Source organism: Dinoponera quadriceps, unplaced genomic scaffold (assembly GCF_001313825.1).
Source record: "Dinoponera quadriceps isolate SergipeBrazil2010 unplaced genomic scaffold, ASM131382v1 scaffold616, whole genome shotgun sequence".
In the NCBI taxonomy this organism is placed as follows: domain Eukaryota; kingdom Metazoa; phylum Arthropoda; class Insecta; order Hymenoptera; family Formicidae; genus Dinoponera; species Dinoponera quadriceps.
The window spans coordinates 1318272-1336986 of NW_014555184.1; the positions used below are offsets into that span (position 1 = coordinate 1318272).

At 39.7% G+C, this 18715-nt stretch overlaps 3 protein-coding genes across 8 annotated transcripts; 2 read left to right on the plus strand and 1 right to left on the minus strand.

The window, feature by feature from the left end:
- Nucleotides 1–182: 182 nt before the first annotated feature.
- On the plus strand, nt 183–7063 carry LOC106743283 (CCR4-NOT transcription complex subunit 3). 3 transcript variants are annotated; one of them, XM_014616978.1, is made up of 9 exons: nt 183–207; nt 742–974; nt 1065–1220; nt 1365–1544; nt 1628–1921; nt 2011–2266; nt 2422–3056; nt 3142–3351; nt 6980–7063. In XM_014616978.1, exons 1-9 carry the CDS (start codon nt 183–185, stop codon nt 7046–7048), a joined length of 2058 nt encoding a protein of 685 aa, XP_014472464.1. In that variant the 3' UTR covers nt 7049–7063. The 3 variants fall into 3 exon arrangements, with proteins under 3 accessions (XP_014472464.1, XP_014472463.1, XP_014472465.1); XM_014616977.1 differs by lacking the exon at nt 6980–7063 and adding an exon at nt 3545–4054; XM_014616979.1 differs by lacking the exon at nt 6980–7063 and adding an exon at nt 3545–3643 and having other exon boundaries at nt 2011–2224.
- LOC106743284 (probable ATP-dependent RNA helicase DDX47) lies at nt 6012–10074 on the minus strand. Of its 3 annotated transcripts, none has more exons than XR_001374344.1 (9): nt 9408–10074; nt 8911–9004; nt 8674–8838; nt 8423–8589; nt 8107–8343; nt 7782–8005; nt 7442–7703; nt 7063–7369; nt 6012–6192 (listed from the first exon to the last, which is right to left on the minus strand). XR_001374344.1 is itself a non-coding variant. In XM_014616980.1 (8 exons), exons 1-8 carry the CDS (start codon nt 9471–9473, stop codon nt 7223–7225), a joined length of 1362 nt encoding a protein of 453 aa, XP_014472466.1. In that variant the 5' UTR covers nt 9474–10074; the 3' UTR covers nt 6012–7222. The 3 variants fall into 3 exon arrangements, 1 of the variants encoding a protein (XP_014472466.1); XR_001374343.1 differs by having other exon boundaries at nt 6990–7369; XM_014616980.1 differs by having other exon boundaries at nt 6012–7369.
- Nucleotides 10073–18336, plus strand: LOC106743282 (tuberin). 2 transcript variants are annotated; one of them, XM_014616975.1, is made up of 29 exons: nt 10073–10374; nt 10465–10601; nt 10690–10883; nt 10947–11150; nt 11226–11400; nt 11626–11826; nt 11886–12027; nt 12098–12246; nt 12303–12469; nt 12554–12722; nt 12778–13002; nt 13072–13351; nt 13421–13539; nt 13624–13788; nt 13862–14027; nt 14101–14297; nt 14391–14507; nt 14576–14757; nt 14825–15041; nt 15175–15612; nt 15684–15852; nt 15943–16144; nt 16232–16451; nt 16517–16705; nt 16776–16951; nt 17034–17382; nt 17468–17608; nt 17695–17865; nt 17921–18336. In XM_014616975.1, exons 1-29 carry the CDS (start codon nt 10296–10298, stop codon nt 18128–18130), a joined length of 5550 nt encoding a protein of 1849 aa, XP_014472461.1. In that variant the 5' UTR covers nt 10073–10295; the 3' UTR covers nt 18131–18336. The 2 variants fall into 2 exon arrangements, with proteins under 2 accessions (XP_014472461.1, XP_014472462.1); XM_014616976.1 differs by having other exon boundaries at nt 10296–10374; nt 15684–15843.
- The last annotated feature ends 379 nt before the right edge of the window (nt 18337–18715 follow it).

An 18715-nucleotide genomic window follows, 5' to 3' on the forward strand; every position in this document is an offset into this window, starting at 1 on the left:
GATCGACTCATTCACGGACGGTCGGACGTTGTCATTTCAAAACGGAAGCCATCTTGTGGCCGAGCCTCCTATATTATACGAGAATAATAGTTCACTGACTATTTGTTCCGATAAATTTCTCCGCTTCTTTTCTAATACGTCTAGACTATGCATGAACCATTTTATCACGTGTTCACATAGCCATGGCTGCGACGAGAAAGTTGCAAGGTAAGAATGAAGTGTTCTCAGCATGTTTACATTCAGAAATCGGTCACATCACACGCTGTAACTGTAGAACTCAAGGCATTACATTAGCCGTGTCTGCCTTTGCGCCTTCGCTGCTGATCGTTTGTGATCACGCGAGCAGGATCGCACGGCTTCAGCGCGCGAAATCGCTCGCTATGATCTAGCGTCGGTACACATTGTCGCACACGACTTGAGATCTTGGGGCGATTTGGCAATGTAAGCATTTATCCTTTTCTCCTTCGTCTCCCGCGGAATTCATCGTCGTTTCGCCACATCCCCACGTTCCTTGACATATCGCCATAACCTTTAAGCTTTTCACGTTGAGGCTCACTAGAAGCGCACGATTCTCTTAGGATATAGTTTTGCGTAAGAATTACGGTACATTGATTCTCCCAATTTGTGCTCAGTCGTTTGAACTCAATTCTACCGATATTCTATTACCTTTCATTTATCGAGAGCAAGAAGATAGGCGAACGACGTTACAAACTCGTAATAATAATACTCTGTTTATTTCAGGTGAAATAGATCGGTGCCTTAAAAAAGTAACAGAGGGCGTGGAAACCTTTGAAGATATCTGGCAGAAAGTTCATAATGCCACTAACAGCAATCAGAAGGAAAAGTACGAGGCTGACCTTAAAAAGGAAATCAAGAAACTTCAAAGGTTACGCGATCAGATTAAGAGCTGGATCGCATCGGGTGAGATCAAGGATAAGAGTACGCTTCTCGACTACAGGAAGCTAATCGAAACTGTGAGTATGTTTGCAAGTTATGTCACATGCGCCAGACACGGTCAAGCATTACCATAAATTCTTGCATAGTAAATGTCAAATGTTCTATAGCAAATGGAAAGATTTAAAGTTGTGGAAAGGGAAACAAAAACAAAGGCTTATTCTAAGGAAGGCTTGGGTGCAGCGCAGAAACTAGATCCAGCTCAGAAGGAGAGAGAAGAAGTCAGTAATTGGCTGGCTAATTCCATAGATTCTCTTAATTTACAGGTATTGATGCTTTGTCAAATCGCCTGCGGACGAATGCATATTTGGCTAAAGCGCGATTAACCGCATGTTTATTTGCCGCCTCTCCTGTACGCTTTTGTGTAACTTTAATACTTTCTCGTCATTTTCCCGTTATTCTCGATATAGTTGGACACATTTGAATCGGAAATAGAATCGTTACTGGCGGGGAAGAAAAAAAGGTTAGACAAAGATAAACAAGATAGGATGGACGAGTTGAAGGCGAAACTCGATAAACATCGCTATCATATCCGTAAATTGGAAACATTGTTACGTATGCTCGACAACATGTCTGTCGAAGTCAACACAGTAAGTGCTTGCAAATGAGCCTGTAAAGCCTGTAAAGTCGTCTGATTTCCTATTCAAACGATTCTCTATGAAATTGTGGACAGATCAAGAGGATAAAGGAGGACGTTGAATATTATATTGAATCTTCGCAAGATCCAGATTTTGAGGAGAACGAGTATATTTACGACGATATTATCGGCCTTGACGAAGTTGAGTTGTCCGGGGTTGGTATTCCTTCATCAGCAACGACGGATAGTAACAACAGCAACGAAACGGGAGGCACACCAACTTCGACTAATTCCTGTACTTCGCCTTCCGTCATACCATCACCGCCGTTGAGCTCTACTTTGCACAACCATTCGAGCGATAGTTCTACGGAGAATGACAAGAAAACAAAGGTATGTGCTGCCTTTTACGAGCCGTTTTCCGGAGACAAACCGGTTGAATCGGCGAATACGTTGTTTCAGCAATGTTTCGTGATTTTCAGCCTGTGAAACCAACAGCAGTCAGGCCGTTACTGAATACGCAAGCGAGCATTCCAACCACGGGAAGCACTGCCACCATCAAATCGAACATGTTATCGAGCAGCACTCCGAGTAAAACCATTCCCATGACACCTAGCCATAGCTCGCCTAGTTCTACGAGCAATCACATCGCCACGACTAACGCCGGCAATTTCGCCACCGTAGCTGCCTCGCACAGTAATTCGCAAGCCATTCATTCTACCTCTAATAAAACATCCAGTAAGACTTTTGTATTCTGTCTGTCTCTCTCTCTCTCTCTCTCTCTCTCTCTCTCTCTCTCTCTCGTGCGCGCGCTCGCTCGCTCGCTCGCTCGCTCGCTGTCGCCATCAATTGAGCTATATTATAAAAAAACGAACCTCTTTCAATGTTTACAGGTCACAACAGCGAAAATGGTATTTTGTCGTCGTCGTCGTCGTCGTCCACGTCTAACGTTACGACCAATGTGCCACAAACGGTCGCGCAGCAGCACAATAATAATCCGCCGCCGCCGCCACCGCCGACACAAACGACGCATATACTGCATAGCCAGCAAAGCCAGAATCACAATAGCGAAACGGAGATCGTTACGCCGGTACCGCCATCCTCGTCGCCGCAGTCATCCGTTAGCAGTAGATCCTCACCGCTGCCCGCGAATTCCTGCTCGCCAGCACCGTCCACTGCCAATGGTCTCATCCCTAAACTTCCCGATGGCATGTCCTCTCTAAAATCCATCGCCCAACAAGTCATTGTCCGAGCAGGTCTGGAGATACCTCCCTCCGAGCCGAATCGAAACATCTTCGATAGTGCCAAGACGAACAGTAATAATAACAACAATGCTACGTCGGAAGCACACATTCCTCCCTTGCTCGGCGTCGCGCCCCTCGGGCCTGTACCTCTACAGAAGGAACACCAGTTGCAGTTTCAAATGATGGAAGCTGCCTATTATCACATGCCACATCCATCCGACTCGGAAAGACTACGTTCGTACTTGCCGAGAAACACGTGCGCGACTCCGCCTTATTATCAGCAGGTACGCCACATGTTTCACCGAAGATCTCTTATTCACGCGTCATCAGTTACGCACAGTTGCGTTGACACACAGACTTGTCGGCCAGGTTCAGCTTCCCCATTCGGATACTGTGGAGTTCTTCCAACGTCTTTCTACGGAAACCTTATTCTTCATATTTTATTATATGGAGGGCTCCAAGGGACAATACTTGGCGGCAAAAGCGCTGAAAAAACAGAGCTGGAGGTTTCACACCAAGTATATGATGTGGTTCCAGAGGCACGAGGAGCCGAAAGTTATCAACGAGGAATACGAACAGGTCAGTAAATTTTGTTGCTCTTTCTATTTTGGGAAAAAAAGGGGGGAGGGGGGAGAACAAACTCTGTCATAAGCGCTGTCATGCGCGTATCTAAGTACGAAGGTAAGTCGTGATAATTGAAGATTGTACTTGAGCGCATTGTTCTCGCGTATTTTAGCACAAAAATGCACCATAAGAATCTGCCGCTTTTCAGGGAACGTATATCTATTTTGATTACGAAAAATGGGGACAGAGGAAAAAGGAAGGCTTTACTTTTGAGTACAAGTACTTAGAAGACAGAGACCTGAATTAACAATACCGTCGTTCATTTTGTCTTCGAAATACGCCGTTCCTGTGTTGTACAATACCGTCGGTATTGTGTATCCGAGCGAGAAATTTCGCGGAATACGTTTCTGTTCGTCGGTAATGGGATATGTAAGAAAGAAATTAAATCGAGAGGAACAAACTCGTGCATACGAGGCAATGAAAGCATTTCATTACGTTTTGATGCCGCGACGATATAAAATCTCTCTTGATCGATTTTTTTCCCCCAAAAGTAAATCACAAAATGCGAGATGAATCACAAGCAAAAAAGAACAAAGAGAAACAGACTAAACAGCGAGACGAAGAGGTAGATCACAATTGGGAGGTTAAATAATTATTGTAAATGATTACAATATATATGTATATATGTGTGTGTGTGTATATATATATATAGACACACACACACACACATATGTATATACATGTGTGACATATACACATGTGCATATACACATGTATATATGGGTATGTGTGTATGTACACGCGCGCGCGAAAACAAAAACGAGTGAAAAAGAGTGAAAGCACTAGAGAACATTTGCAGTTATGCAGTGTGCTGTATGTGATAATGAGGGGAAGACATTAAAGCGGAGAATAGGAGAGAAGGGAGGTAATTATACTAGTTGGCGACTGATAATGTAATACCAGTACAAACATGCGTGCGGCCCATCCGCTGTCTGCTAAGGTGGAGGGCGCTCATGCTATGGTACGTCTTAATGTTAGATTATAAGTAGCCTTTTTGTATAAAGTGTATCGAGGTATGAAACTCTTAAATTGAATTACTGTACAGAATGTGTAGAAATAGTGAATAATAATACTATGGAATATATTTTACCTCTCATTTAAATGAAACCTAAGTTGTTTCGATTTTGTCGTCACACTAGCACATTTTTCAACCTGCGTTTGGAAAACATTCCATCCATCGTAATTAGTCTGCTCTCAAAATAGGTTACTTATATACTTATTCTAACGTTTAACAAGTCCGCGAGTTCGTCGTCAAGGTCTGAGATTGTATATATATACGTGTGTGGGGAGTGTGTGTGTGTGTGTGTTTTTTATGTGTGTGTATTTTTATATATATACACACGCAACAATAACGTGCGTGCACGCCAAACTACCTTCCAAAATGATGCACACTTTATGATTTTTAGATTTCAATAATTTATAACGTTTCACAAGAGACTAATTACAACTCGAATGATTGGTCATTGTCAATGTACATATACGTTTGTTTTTATTAAAAGTCGCACAGAGAGGAATATACCATGCGAGTTTATTTATTATAAATTGTCGGGTCATTATATATCATCTCAGTGTCAAGCGTTAAAAAGTCCCGATACATATATATACATACATATATATATATATATATGCATTAAAATACCATTTTTTCTAATTACGCGGAATTACAGGAGCATTGGTCGCTGCCAACCCATTTCAAGTTTTAAAGTACTCGATAATATGCGCGCGCGCGCGCACACACAACACATACACACGCACACGCACACACACACACACACAACTTACAGAAAGAGAATATCGGTAATTTGAAATAATCGTTTCTCTCGGATAAAGTCGTCCATTATACATCGCAGATCTCTAAGCGATTTCTTTGCGCAGGCGCGTTGTTCATCGTCGTGTAAAAGCCTTCGGCAATGAGAATTACATATGTACAGCCTTCTTACAATAAAAATCAAATTGAGATTTTCGGATACGATTGTTCAATGGATAGAGAGATCTAATTACCGAATAATGCGTAGCATATACATGTACTCTAAGCAGATATTCTTGTTGCAAACAACAAAAGCTGCGGCGATTTATATTATTTGTTATCGCACGACCATACATTTCCCAGTTTACTTTAAGTAACACAACAGGTATATTATACGCCCGTAAAACAACGCCGGTAAATACATCGTGGCAAAATATCTATGACATTTATGGGAAGGTTTAAAAGGTTACGATCTGTAGAAAATTTCATAATTTCAGCTCGTCCGGCAACGTCGGACAATGAACGTTCTAACGAATATTATGCTTGCACACACGATTGTATCTATCAACAACCGCAATGCTTTGATAACCGTGTTGTAGATGCGTCATGGTTAGTATGGCCACCTTTTTAAATCGTAACACTTAATTAGTGCTTTTTCGAGACAATAGCCGCAGCACCCAAGTATTTCCCAGTGCACGTCTGCATTTGTTATCTTACGTAATACGCGAATAAGAATCTGTTGCCACTTTATATAATTAATAATCTCTCGTAGTGAAGAGGATGCCTCGTAGTTGTAAATTTGAAGGAACAATTACTGTGTTCCTTGTTGTACCGTATTTTGTACTGCAAAAACTTGTACAATGAATTATTGATTTTCTATAGAAGTTTTATGAAAACTAATCGATCGAACTTAGCGATTTTACAGTAGCGTATAAAAGCTGTAGGTAACGCTCGTCGTAACATTTTCCTGCTAGAGGGACGCTTTCCTTCATCTCTACATTTCTTCTTGTGAACGGGATTCCGTTTCGTGATAAAGTTCAAATAGAAGCCTGCAAATGAAACAAAATCTCTGTTTACTGTACAATAACAAACTTTGCTTCGATAAACTGGCTTCAATTAAATTTTCCCTTATTAACGCGTTTCCCGCAAATAATACAAATTGTGATTTTACTTAATAATATATTTTATTGTGATTATTTGAGTGATATTTAAATACCATATTGCTGCTCTGTGCAAAGACTCGAAGTCGTTGAAATACAGTACCGATTTCTCTAATATAACAACGTTTGCCTCATTGTGAAACCTTACTTGTATTCCGAGCTTCACGGAGAAGCATCTTCTACAAATTTACATTCCCACAATCCACCCGCTAATCCGTTCGTATCGTGTTCGATCCACGAGAGAGGGCTGACAAAGAGGCTTAGCTGATTTACGGAAACGCAGCAAACAATAGAGAAGAAATCGAGCCGAGTTTGTCGAATTCTCTTTATTGAGATTTCAAGATTGGTCCATCCGCCCGCCCCATTTGAATTTCCCTCGTTTTAAATGCTCATTATTTTGTATACAAGATGTCTCAACACTGTCATACACAGCGGGAAATTCTAACTTTCTAAATTGTGGAATATGCAACAATTGACACTACGTCATATAACATGTGACAACGGAAATTTTTCTCTCTGTGCGCTCACATAAAGTCTATTCTATACTAGAAAAAGAATGAATACGTTGGTGGTTTTAGAATCGAAGCGCGGCAGCGAACTTGTCAAGATATCGTACATACAATATAGACGGTAAGTTATTACTCGATATATACTAAAGCAAACTTTTCTTGTCCAGCTAGCTTTACCGGTGAGGCCCGATGAGATTCTACCGCTCAATACGATAAATACGTCGGACAGCTCGTGACAATGGATATCAACCTTTTTCTTTCTTGCACACATTTTTACGTTATTGCGACAACGTAGTGGGAGACGAGTCTTCTATAAATTGAAGAAAAAAGGACCTCCTAAAGAAGCAGCAAAAGTTGTGGAAAGAGAGAGATAAGTCATTTTATTCAAAATGAAATTAACGGTCATCTTGTTAGCGGCGCATCACGCGTGCGACATTCTTTTTCTTCCCATTTCCTTTGATTCGTTTTCTCACTCCGATTGATTGTTCCGTGTCATCTTCGTTGTCGCGCCTTTTCCGTTTATTCGACCTTTTGCTGTCCTCAATGTCCTTCACCTCCTAGAAAGTTGTAGTATTTACAAGTGTCTGCAAACGCATCACAATTCTTGAAATACACCTCTCAAATTTTACCATTTTTACTATTCGCTGTGCTTCGGTCACTCTTTCCTGCAGCAGCATCACTTCCTCCTCTTCCGTATGCCACAATGGCAGTTGCTTCGATATCAGCTGTTCTATACGTTGATACAACTCCACGTCATATTGTGTGACAAATGTTATAGAACGACCTGATCGACCTGCACGCGCAGTTCGGCCTACTCTGTGTATGTAATCCTTACTATGTGTGGGTATATCAAAATTGATAACAATATCTACATGCGGAATGTCGAGACCTCTATACAGGGGGCAAAAGTATTTCGTCACAATGTTGATTTGCACATTAAACAATATCTTTTCCACATCGTGGGCTCACCTGCTAGCAACGTCCGTTGAAATTAATATAGATCTACTTTTCGCTTTGAATTTTGTAAGTGCGGCGATCCTTTTGTTTTGAGACATTTGTCCATGCAACGGAACCGCCGTGAAGCCCAGATGTCGTAATAACAGAGCAGTCCTCACAGTATTATTGCAGGTTGCGCAGAATATCATGAAACTATTGCCAGCCAGCTCATTCAAGATATGCACCAGATATACATCCTGCCATCAAAATCATTATATAACATTGTTTTGTACATATATATTTTGATATAACATGGTTGACAGTGATCTCACGATTGTGTATGTAATTACTACAATACCTTGAATTTCACTGGGATAAATATATAGTATTGTTGTAGTTTTTCTACAGTTTGATATTTAGTAGATACTTCGACTTTTACAGGATTTCGTAAAGATGCACGTTGCAGTTTTTGTACTTTCTTAGTCATAGTTGCGGAAAATAGTAACGTTCTCCTTTCTCGTGGTATCACTCTAAGAATTTTATCAACTTCTACCTCGAAATCCATATTTAATATACGATCCGCTTCATCCATGACCTTAAGAATAAAATAAAGAATTGAACGAAATTAAAGCCGATGTGATAATTGTCAAGGTAAATCCGCCGTGTTTGATTACCAGAAATTTTAAGTTTCTTAAACTAAAGCCTTTTGTATTCTCTAAGTGGTCGACCAATCTTCCAGGTGTGGCAATAATGATGTGAGGTTTCTTACTAAGTAATAGTGCTTGTGCACTCATATCCATTCCACCTACCAATACTGCGCATTTCACACCAATACTGGAACCTGAAGCAAATAACTTGATATAAATCAGAGCGTACACTTAACAATCTAGATGCTTCCCTTTGCGTAATTCTCTTTTTTTTTTACCTAATGCTTCAAATTGTTCTGAAATTTGAAATGCCAATTCTCTCGTAGGTGTTAGTATAAGTCCAAAATATCTCTGAGGATTTTCTAATAATGCCTGTAACATGGGTAACGCAAAAGCAGCAGTTTTTCCTGATCCAGTCTCTGCTAATCCTATTACATCCTTGCCTATCAAACAAAATTAAACAATGAACTTTCCTGCTTTAAAAATTCTATTTTGTATATCATTGTTAAAATTACCTTCAAGTGTCAAAGGAATAGCTTCCTGCTGAATCCTGGTGGGTTCTTCCCACTTTAAATCATGACATGCTTTGCAAAGTGTGTCTACAATCCCCTATAGAAGCATTAGCATATACTTTAAATATACCTTTCATCTCAAGTAACCTCTAAAGTACACTCATTTTATACCTTATTGAAATTATATTTTACAAATTAAAACTAGAGATTAAAATGATCATTCGACATTGTGTGTAACTTATATTCTCTCTCTCTCACTCTTATTACTATATGTATCACATACATCACTGAGTAACCTCCATATGTGTGTGTGTGTGTGTGTGTGTGTGTGTGTGTGTGTGTGTGTGTAAAACATATTTTCTACTATATTATAAATGTCGCTTATTTCTATCACAAAGCACACAAAATTTTATTTATTGAACTGATTATATAAAGATTAGGATACACGTGTGCAATTTTATTTGAGGTTATATCTGAGGTTACAACTACTCGGTACTTACTAAATCCTTCCAAGTAACTTTCTCGTTTTTTCCATCACCGGTATTCTCAATTTGTTTGGATTCCATGTTTATAGATACGTTTTTTATTATATATACGTTAAATTATAGTTAAATATTTAGAAATCGAGATTGCTACCAAAGAATAATAGAAACTTTTTCCTTCTTTCTTTCAATTCAGGCAGCCTTGTAACACCCTAATACCACTCGCAAAAAAATTGTTAATTATGTCTGCGGACAATCCAAAGACTCGTCTCCAATGCCAGTAGCTAGATCAAGGTTCATTGTATATACGGTTCATAGTTGGGTAGCGCATACACACAGGGACCCGATTTTTGGGTTCGTACGATTAGTTTCGTACGTGAAAGCCAGAATCTACTTGATGCTGCCGGTAGTATCAAAGTCTGTGGGTGGGTGCGTTCGTGGAGACGCTATTTAGCACATCATTCTATCCTTATTGTACATGTAAAGAGTAATAAAGATAGAATGATGTGCTAAATAGCGTCTCCTCGAACGCGCCCTATATCAGATTAGAAATGAGATTGACTTAAAATGCGGCTAAGATACTTGAATTTAGTGAATTTTGCTCTGATTGGTTAAATTTCAATCCAATCTCAATCTGAAGGTCTGTTCTTTTTCGCTGCACCGCTGAACTAGTGCAATAAGTTGAAGTGAGAAAACATATACTTGTCTCGCTTCAACTTGTTGCACTAGTTCAGCGGTGCAGCGAAAACGAACAGACCTCTATTGTGTATGTTCCGAACTTAAGATGGCGTTTATTCAGAGTTGCGACTAGTTTATTCAAAAGATAATGGTTTCTGACATGTTTATCGTGACAGGTTATGCGTTGTCGGTCGTTTCTCCATATATTGCGTTGGATTTGACGTCAAAATGTCGAAAATGAATTCAAAGGACAAAGATAATAAAACGTTTAATGATAAACTGAAACAATTCTTTCGCATAAATAAAGGTGAATATGAATCCATGTTTTACATAGATCTCACGTATTTATACTCGGCATGCTAAGTACGATTTTTTGTAACATCAACCGGCATTAAAGGAAATTACAAGAATCGTGAAGACGTCACCTTGACTCACGATATCGAGAGAGATATCAGTCCTGATAGTCCTGTAAATCATCGTATGAAAGCGATTAAAGAGCTTTGTGATGCTGTTCTCAATCAACAGTGGGAAGATGTATGTATTCTTGTACAGGAAACCTTATTGTGTTATTTTCATTCATATGTAACATTCGATTTGCTTCTTTCGGATGCTGCTGATATAGAGAGCAGCGGAACGTCTATGGAATTTGGTTCAAGATTTATTGGGAAAAGATGTTCCACGCGAACATAGGCATCTGACGTTCCATTTTTTAAGATGCCTAGTGCAAGGACAATATTCGAAACTTTCGTCGTTGATGCGTGTAAAATTTTTCATGGTGGTCAAAGAATACGATGTGCCAGAAGATATTGGTCCTAGGTATTCTATAATAAGGAAATCTGTTGTACTGTCGTTCATTCTACTGCTGCTTGAATATTTTAGGTTGGAATTGTTACAAACATTAACCGAGCATGGTAAAGATATTTTACATTTGGAGGAACGAATGGGTCCTTTCCTTCTCGAATGGATGCCTACAGTGACATCAGGTGATGGAAAAAGAGGAGCCGAGTTCTTGTCACTCCTTGTAAATGTAATCAAATTCAACTCAGCTTACATCGACGAGGATATTGTGTCTGGTCTGGTTCAGTAAGTCAGCTGTCTCTTATTCCTCATTCCTTCATACAGCCTATAAAATTGTAACTTTCTTTTTTTTTTTTCCAGATATATCTCTTATTTGTGTTACTGTAGTAATAGTACCGAGGTTGTTTCCGGATGCTTGGCAGCTCTCGATGCAATTATGTGTTACAGTAATTTGCAACCTGACTCATTGCAAACATTCGTCATAGCTTTATGTAGAAGTGTAAATGTCGAGACTTATTGCCAAACAAGTTGGAAGGTATGACAATAAAAAAATTTCTCCTTTTAAATGAGAGTGCATGAACGCGCATTTGTTATTCGTGTGCGGATTGTGAGTATACATGATCAGACTGTTGCTCCTTTGTATTTTTGGGAGAAGTCATATTTTTTCTTTCTCTGTAAATCGCGTGTGCACACAGAGTAAATGCTGTTCGAGACAGCGCGAGGGAAGAATTTGCCGTAATAGTCGATAATGTTTTTACAGATAATGCGAAATTTATTAGGAACGCATATGGGTCATTGCGCTTTGTATACAATGTGCCGGCTATTGCAAGATGTAAATTTTCAACGTGACGTACGTCTACTTCGAGGTGCAGTGTTTTATGTAAACATGGGCCTGTGGGGTACACATAGAATACCAAAGTTAGAATGTACACCGGCGTCTGTCTTGCCCTCATTCTATCAAGTATGTATTCAAGATATCGATTTGACAATGTTCGATGGGGTAAAATGTTACGTTGGCAGGCTCTACAGTGCAATCATCCGATCGTTATGTACGAGGTCACTCTGTCGATACAAAGATTGGTGAATAAGTATGGTAATGACTTGTGGGATCCTACATGGAGTATTATTCTCGATATTGTGGAGAAAGTGATTGCTCATACTGGTAAAACACTCGTTGAAGAGAGCGTCGAAATGATCGTTCGATCGGGTGCCATTTATTTTTTGTATTGCAGAAACCAGCAATCAGCCGGCGACCAAACAAGTCTCTACGAGTTTACACGAAACAATTACGAATATCGAGAATTTACTTGACGCAAACAGTTATAATGGTTGTATTCAACGTTTCTACGATCTTATCGAACGTTGTAGCGATACTCGACCTGTAAGTATACGCCGCGCAACATTCGCACTCTGTTATAGCGGTACTTTTTTTTGCAGGAGGGATCCGTGTTAAAATTAATCGAATACAGGACTTGTACGATAGGTCCTACGTATTGGCAGGTCAAGTTGGGATCTTTGATGGAACGTTACTATAAAATTGAAACGCGTACAACCATCAGAATGAAGGTTCTCGATGTCCTGGTGAACGTCATTCAAGTTAACCGGTATTACATGCTTGCTCAGACTGAAGAATTTGCGTTACATACCTCGCTCAATGATTCTTCTTTCTCATGTATATTCGATTCAAGGTCCAGGTACGAGGATGAACTCATCGAGCGAATAGTTGTACCGTACACTCAACACGTGGATATGGATCCTGATATTACAATACGCAACGCCACGGCGAATTTATTAGTGGACCTTTGCTTGGAATGTGACACGAAGTTGTGTTTGGAACTGTTGAACATACTGGAAAAGGTATAAATCATGATTTTTACGCCGTACACATTCTTAATATTATCGCTGCTTTTAGATAATCAATAAGCCTTTTACATCGGCGGATACTCCAGTCTCTACGGATACTGATATAAAGGATGTAAAAACTGCGGTTGTTGGAATTATAAAGATATTTACTTCAAAAATTTATCGTTTGCCGTCGAGTCATGCGATCAGTGCTTATAAGATTTTAGTGAACCATCTTGAGCAGCATTACAAAGACCCTTCCGTTTTCTACGATGTATCGACGACACGTTACTTGGTAATACTCTAATCCAGGAAATTGACTGACTTTTTACACACCTGTATCATATGCAATTGATGGTTGCAGATCTTTGAAAGCTTCTTAAAAATCAGAGCGAACTCTCTATATCATCTTGGTGTGCTCGACGGTGCACCGTCGTCGAATGGCACCGTAACACGATTCAGTCCGTATCTTGTTTTGGAGCATTCTACAACTGAGCGTGTGAATAATGCTACGAGTGGAGGAGGGGGTAATAGTCCTCCACCGGCCAGCCCGGCACCGTTGCAACATTTATCTTGTCATGTCACTTCCATGTCTTTGACTCATGCATGTAAAGCTGTGATTTCGTGCATTAAGCAAGAGAAGGGTACTTTCTTATTTACGCGGTTTATGGAGAAAGATAGAAAGCACTGATCAATTTGTTTAATTTCGGCAGATTGGAAAGTTTTATATCTTATATTGAAGGAGTTGCCTCAAGTGATGCAGAATAGGGCGCTAATGTTATCTCGTCATAGTAACGACATCGACATCTTTGCGGCAGCTTTATGTTCCATGGTTCTCTTCTCCGTTTTCCTCGCGAATATACAGTTTTCTGTGTAGTAGTAGTAGTATCAATTTTGCCTGATTAAAATTTTTCAGGTGAGCGACAATCGTTTGCGTCTACCCGAGTCGCTTTATAACGTGCCACCAAAGTTTACGCTTTCCGAATTTCGGGTCTACGTGTTTCCGGTACTAGCGTCTCTGGCGTCGTATCATGCACATTTGGAACCTAATTTGCAACAACGTTTAATCAAATGTCTAGAGGTAGGAGAACGAACTCCGGAGATTACTCGAGTGTGATGATTGAATAATGAGCTTGTAATGCTATTTTACTTAGGTTGGTCTAACGGCGAAGTGCGCGAGCCAATGTGTAACCAGTCTCACAATTTGCACATTAGAAATGCGCGATGCGATGAATAAACTTTTAACTGAGGTGCTCTTAAATTTATCCAAGATTTCTGCAACTGTTTACATTGCCATACCTATTTTAGAGTTTTTATCGAGTAAGTACACGATTGTATGTTGATATTCGGATATTGAAATCTTTTCTTCATTAAACTACCGATGATGTTCTAGCTCTAACCAGGCTTCCAAAAGTCTTTGCCAGCTTCATCGGGGATCAATACATGTCTGTATTCGCGATACTATTACCATATACCAATCCTTTCAAATATAATCATTATACAGTGTCTTTGGCTCATCATGTAATAGCAGTGTGGTTTTTGAAATGCAGACTTCCATTTCGGAGAGATTTTGTTAAATTTATCACTACGGTGTGTATATCCCTTTTTTTCGATGATTCGCAATCTTTCGAAATATTGACATGTTTGCTTCACAATTTTCTTCCTTTTCAATGAATGATTTAGGGATTGAAGGCAAATGTGATAGTTCCTTTTGAAGAAGGACACCTTATGAAATCCGACTTTAGTGTTATTAATGAAGATTCCTCGAATAGAAAACGTAGTTCCAGCTTAACTGAACAAGTAGGTAATCGATGTTACAACACTTTCTCACATTGTGTCTCTACGTCTATATTTCTTACTGTCTACAGGGTAGCAGAGGACGAAGAGAAAGACCGATAATGGCCAATCGAATGATAGGAGAAAGTAGAGCTTTAGATTTAAAACCTCCAATTGATGAAGCTTTGATGAACTTTCATATTGAACTTACCGAAACTTGCATCGATTTGATGGCTCGTTATACATTTTCCAATTTTTCCGCGCGACCTAAGAGGTAACGCTTTTACATTTATGATATTTCGTATTGTGAGAATAAAATGTATTGTGATTTCTTATGATAGATTACCAGCTGCCGATTTCCTTCTTAAGGAAGGTCAGTCGATGACTTGGATTCTTGGCAATAGACTTATCACTGTAACCACTAGTGGTTGTAGTAACAAAGCTATGCGCGGCGGACTTTGTGATAATTGTTGGGCAGCGTGTAAACCTGGATTCCTATTACTGGATCAGACAAAAACCTCGCAGTCTTGCAACTTGCAACGTACTTCGAGTCTTGAGGTATTTATGTATCTACGATATATGTATGGACTCTATGAAATATTGAACGTTATTCCATTCAAAATTCCCCCCCCCCCCCNTATGTATCAAGAAAAATATATAATTACGTACATAAGGAATGGTTTGATGATAGGCATCGAAAGAAGATAAGTTATCGAGACAATCCTCTGGTGGACATGGAAGTTCAAACGCAAATACTGCTGCAAATTCTCCCACGGAAGAATCTACTAAGAAAGAAGCGGATTCGGATAGCGCAAAGAAGGATTTTCTTACTCAGGAGAAAACTCAGGACAAGGATCAGGTTGAACAGTCCAAATTAGGACAGATATTGAATAGCGATAAACAAGATGGACACGTGCTTTGTGCCTGCTGGTGTCAAGGATGGGCGGAGATATACGTGCGTAGACCCACAGGCGATATGTCGTGGATTATGAGAATTCAAAATTCTACGCAGTTTGAAACTCCTATGGACTTTCCTGTGCATGATATTATGGCTCTGTACATGCCAAATCAAGATATAGTATCATCGAATAAGCAACAGGAAACAGAATTCTCCGGTGATGAAGCAGAGGTTGTTGATCTTTCTCCGATAAATTTACGACTATAAATTGATGAAATGCTTATATTACTCACTTTTTGCAGGATGTACCAAACAAAAGTAATAACCAGTCACTTATCAGCGAGCATAGTGCGAGCAAATCAGCGATATCGTCGTCAGGTCCTATCGCGATACCTGGTTCGCCAGTACGACCTAGCCCATCTCGGCAAAGTTCGAGGGATAGCCTGGAAAGCTTAGAGGAAGGTGAAGAAGGTATAGGAGAGATATACGCATCCCGTCTCTCCTTCATCAATTGTTTTCTTAAAACGATACGTTTCTAAACGAATGAAAATTTTGTTACAGATACACGACGCTCGAGAAATCCGGTCCGCCGATCAAATTCCAGTCCAGAAATGAGCGCTAATTGGAAGAATCCATTTTTAAACAAAGAAAAGATAAGTGTGCAGCAACAAGTCGATAAAGATCTTGCCACTTCAGATCAGGACGTCAAATTAGATGCAGAATTGAAGAAGCATTCAAAGAACATTTATGCAAAAGATATGAGGCATGTATATTTTTCTACTAGAGAGATGCGTTATTTCTTCGCCTATATGATGTTAATTACGATCACGCTGTTCGTTAATCGCAATAGAGTTAGCTGCGAAGCTATACCGGAAGAAATATTTGGCATGGGAACAACTCCACCTTCCTCGGAAAATACGGGAGATCATCCTATTGCATTACGTTCGCAACGTTCTTATCCAGGAGCGACGCAAATAACTCAAACCGTTTCGTCAGTTACTAACAGCAGCAGCAGCAGCAGCAGCAGCAGTAGCAGCAGTACCGTACCACCATCTCCGACAACTGTGCAGGTAGTTACGAATATATATCTCTCACATAATGATCGCAAAACTGTTTTACCTTTCACTTACCTTAGGCGCCGGGAAATTATTTAGGAACACAAACGCGTTCTACGCAGATACAAACTACGTCTACTGTCATAAAAGCGCCGCAGTCGCCTACTCTTATTTATTCTCGATTATCTAGTCTCGATTACAGTCAGAAACAAGTACCACTGACTGTTGAGAGTAAACCACCTATCGGACGAAATCATTTCGCGGACAAGGTATCGATAAACTTTGTACGTAACGTGTATTTTCTTTTTTATCGTTTATATAATTGATCACACTGTGCAGAAAGACGAGAGGCCCGATCCGTCGACGTTACCCCCTTTACCTATATCTTTTCGCGATAGGGGCCATACGATATCCGTCATGAGTCCGGTGAAGAAATCAAGAGGAGAGTGGGATAATATGCGACGGGGAAATTCTCCTCGAGTGAAAGATCCGCCGCGTACAGGCATTAATCCGAGGTATGTTACATATCTCTTGGAGAGACTGATTTTTCTCTCAATAACAAGAAAGTTGTCCGGATAATATCGTCGTGTGTTACAGTTTTGTATTCCTTCAACTTTATCACGCAGCGCATTTCGGTACTACCACGGAGAAACCTTTGCTGGTTCCGCAGACAACAGCCATACAACGCGTAGTGACGAATCTAGATAGGATTCAACCGTATGAAACTCACAAAATAGGAGTACTCTATGTTGGACCTGGACAAGCTTCGAATGAAATTGAAATTTTGGCAAACCAGCATGGTTCTCTCCGTTACACTGAATTCTTGAAACGTTTAGGCACGCTGGTCCGACTGAAAGATGTCGATGAGAACGTATTTCTTGGCGGATTAGATCGTAATGGTGAGAACGGAGATTTCGCTTATATTTGGCAAGATGATGTTACGCAGGTTTGTGTTGCACACATTTAAATGGTGTTAATTTCTTTCTTTCTTTCAACGCCGACATATATATCTGAAATTATCAATTTTACAGGTTGCCTTCCACGTTGCAACATTAATGCCCACAAAAGTGAGCGATCCAAAATGTACGTCCAAAAAGACACACATTGGTAATAATTATGTAACGCTTGTGTACAATGAATCGGATGAACCGTATAATATACAGACAGTTAAGGTGTGTGACTCTGCATTGCACGTTTTCTTTTTCAACAATTTTCGTTGTAATCTATACATTGATCCATTTTTGCGTCTTCATTTCAGGGTCAATTCAATTATGCTTGTGTCGTGATACAACCGTTAGATCATGGTACTAATCAAGTTACAGTACAAGCGCGAGAAGAATTAGCTGAACATATTGGTCATAGCGAACCTAAAATAATCTCTGATCAGAATCTAGCCATTCTTTCACGGCAACTTGCTCTGCACGCTAATGTAAGTATTATAACTTTTACGAAAGAATATGTTATGATTTACTTTTATATTACAGCTCGCCTCGATGGTTTGTTCATCTTTGAAGCAAAATAGTCACAATCCATATGCATCTAATTGGTTGGAGCGTTTGCGACACATCAAGCGGCTAAGAAGCAGAGTATTGCAAGAAACTGTGAGCAATAATCCAGATACTACTACGGACGAGTTATCGCCGAGAACTAACAAACGAGTTTATATGGACGACTTTACGGAATACACAACATAATTTTATCATTTCGTCACAAGAGATGACATATTGCCGTATGCAGTGCGAGTGCCGAATTAAAACGATCGTATTGGACTGTAGTTGACTGACATTCACTTGATACACAACTTACTTCTCCAGAAATTTATGACTTTTAACATTTAAAACAAGTACAGAGAAAGACAGAGAGAGGATGTGTACGGATAAAAATATATATGAAAATACTATGCATACCTCCTTACAATATGTTGCAAAAAAAAACTTAAATTACACACGCACACACGGTATGTCTAAAAACAACGATTGTACGTGTTATTTATTCAACCCAAAATATATACCCTTCGATACAGTATTGATCAATCAACGTATGGGTGAACTTTTGGAGTTCTTGCCTTGCGCGGTGTATCGTGGCGCGAAAGACTTCAAACGTCGTTGCGCAGCTTTTTTACCATATACTTGTTTTACGACGGATTCCTTAATCGACAATTGTTGGTTGGGGAATACAGCGCCTGACCACGGATTGAGATTCGATTGAAATACGACCAATCAGAGCAAAGTTAACCAATTTGAGTTTAGTAAACTTTGCTCTGATTGATTTAATCTTCT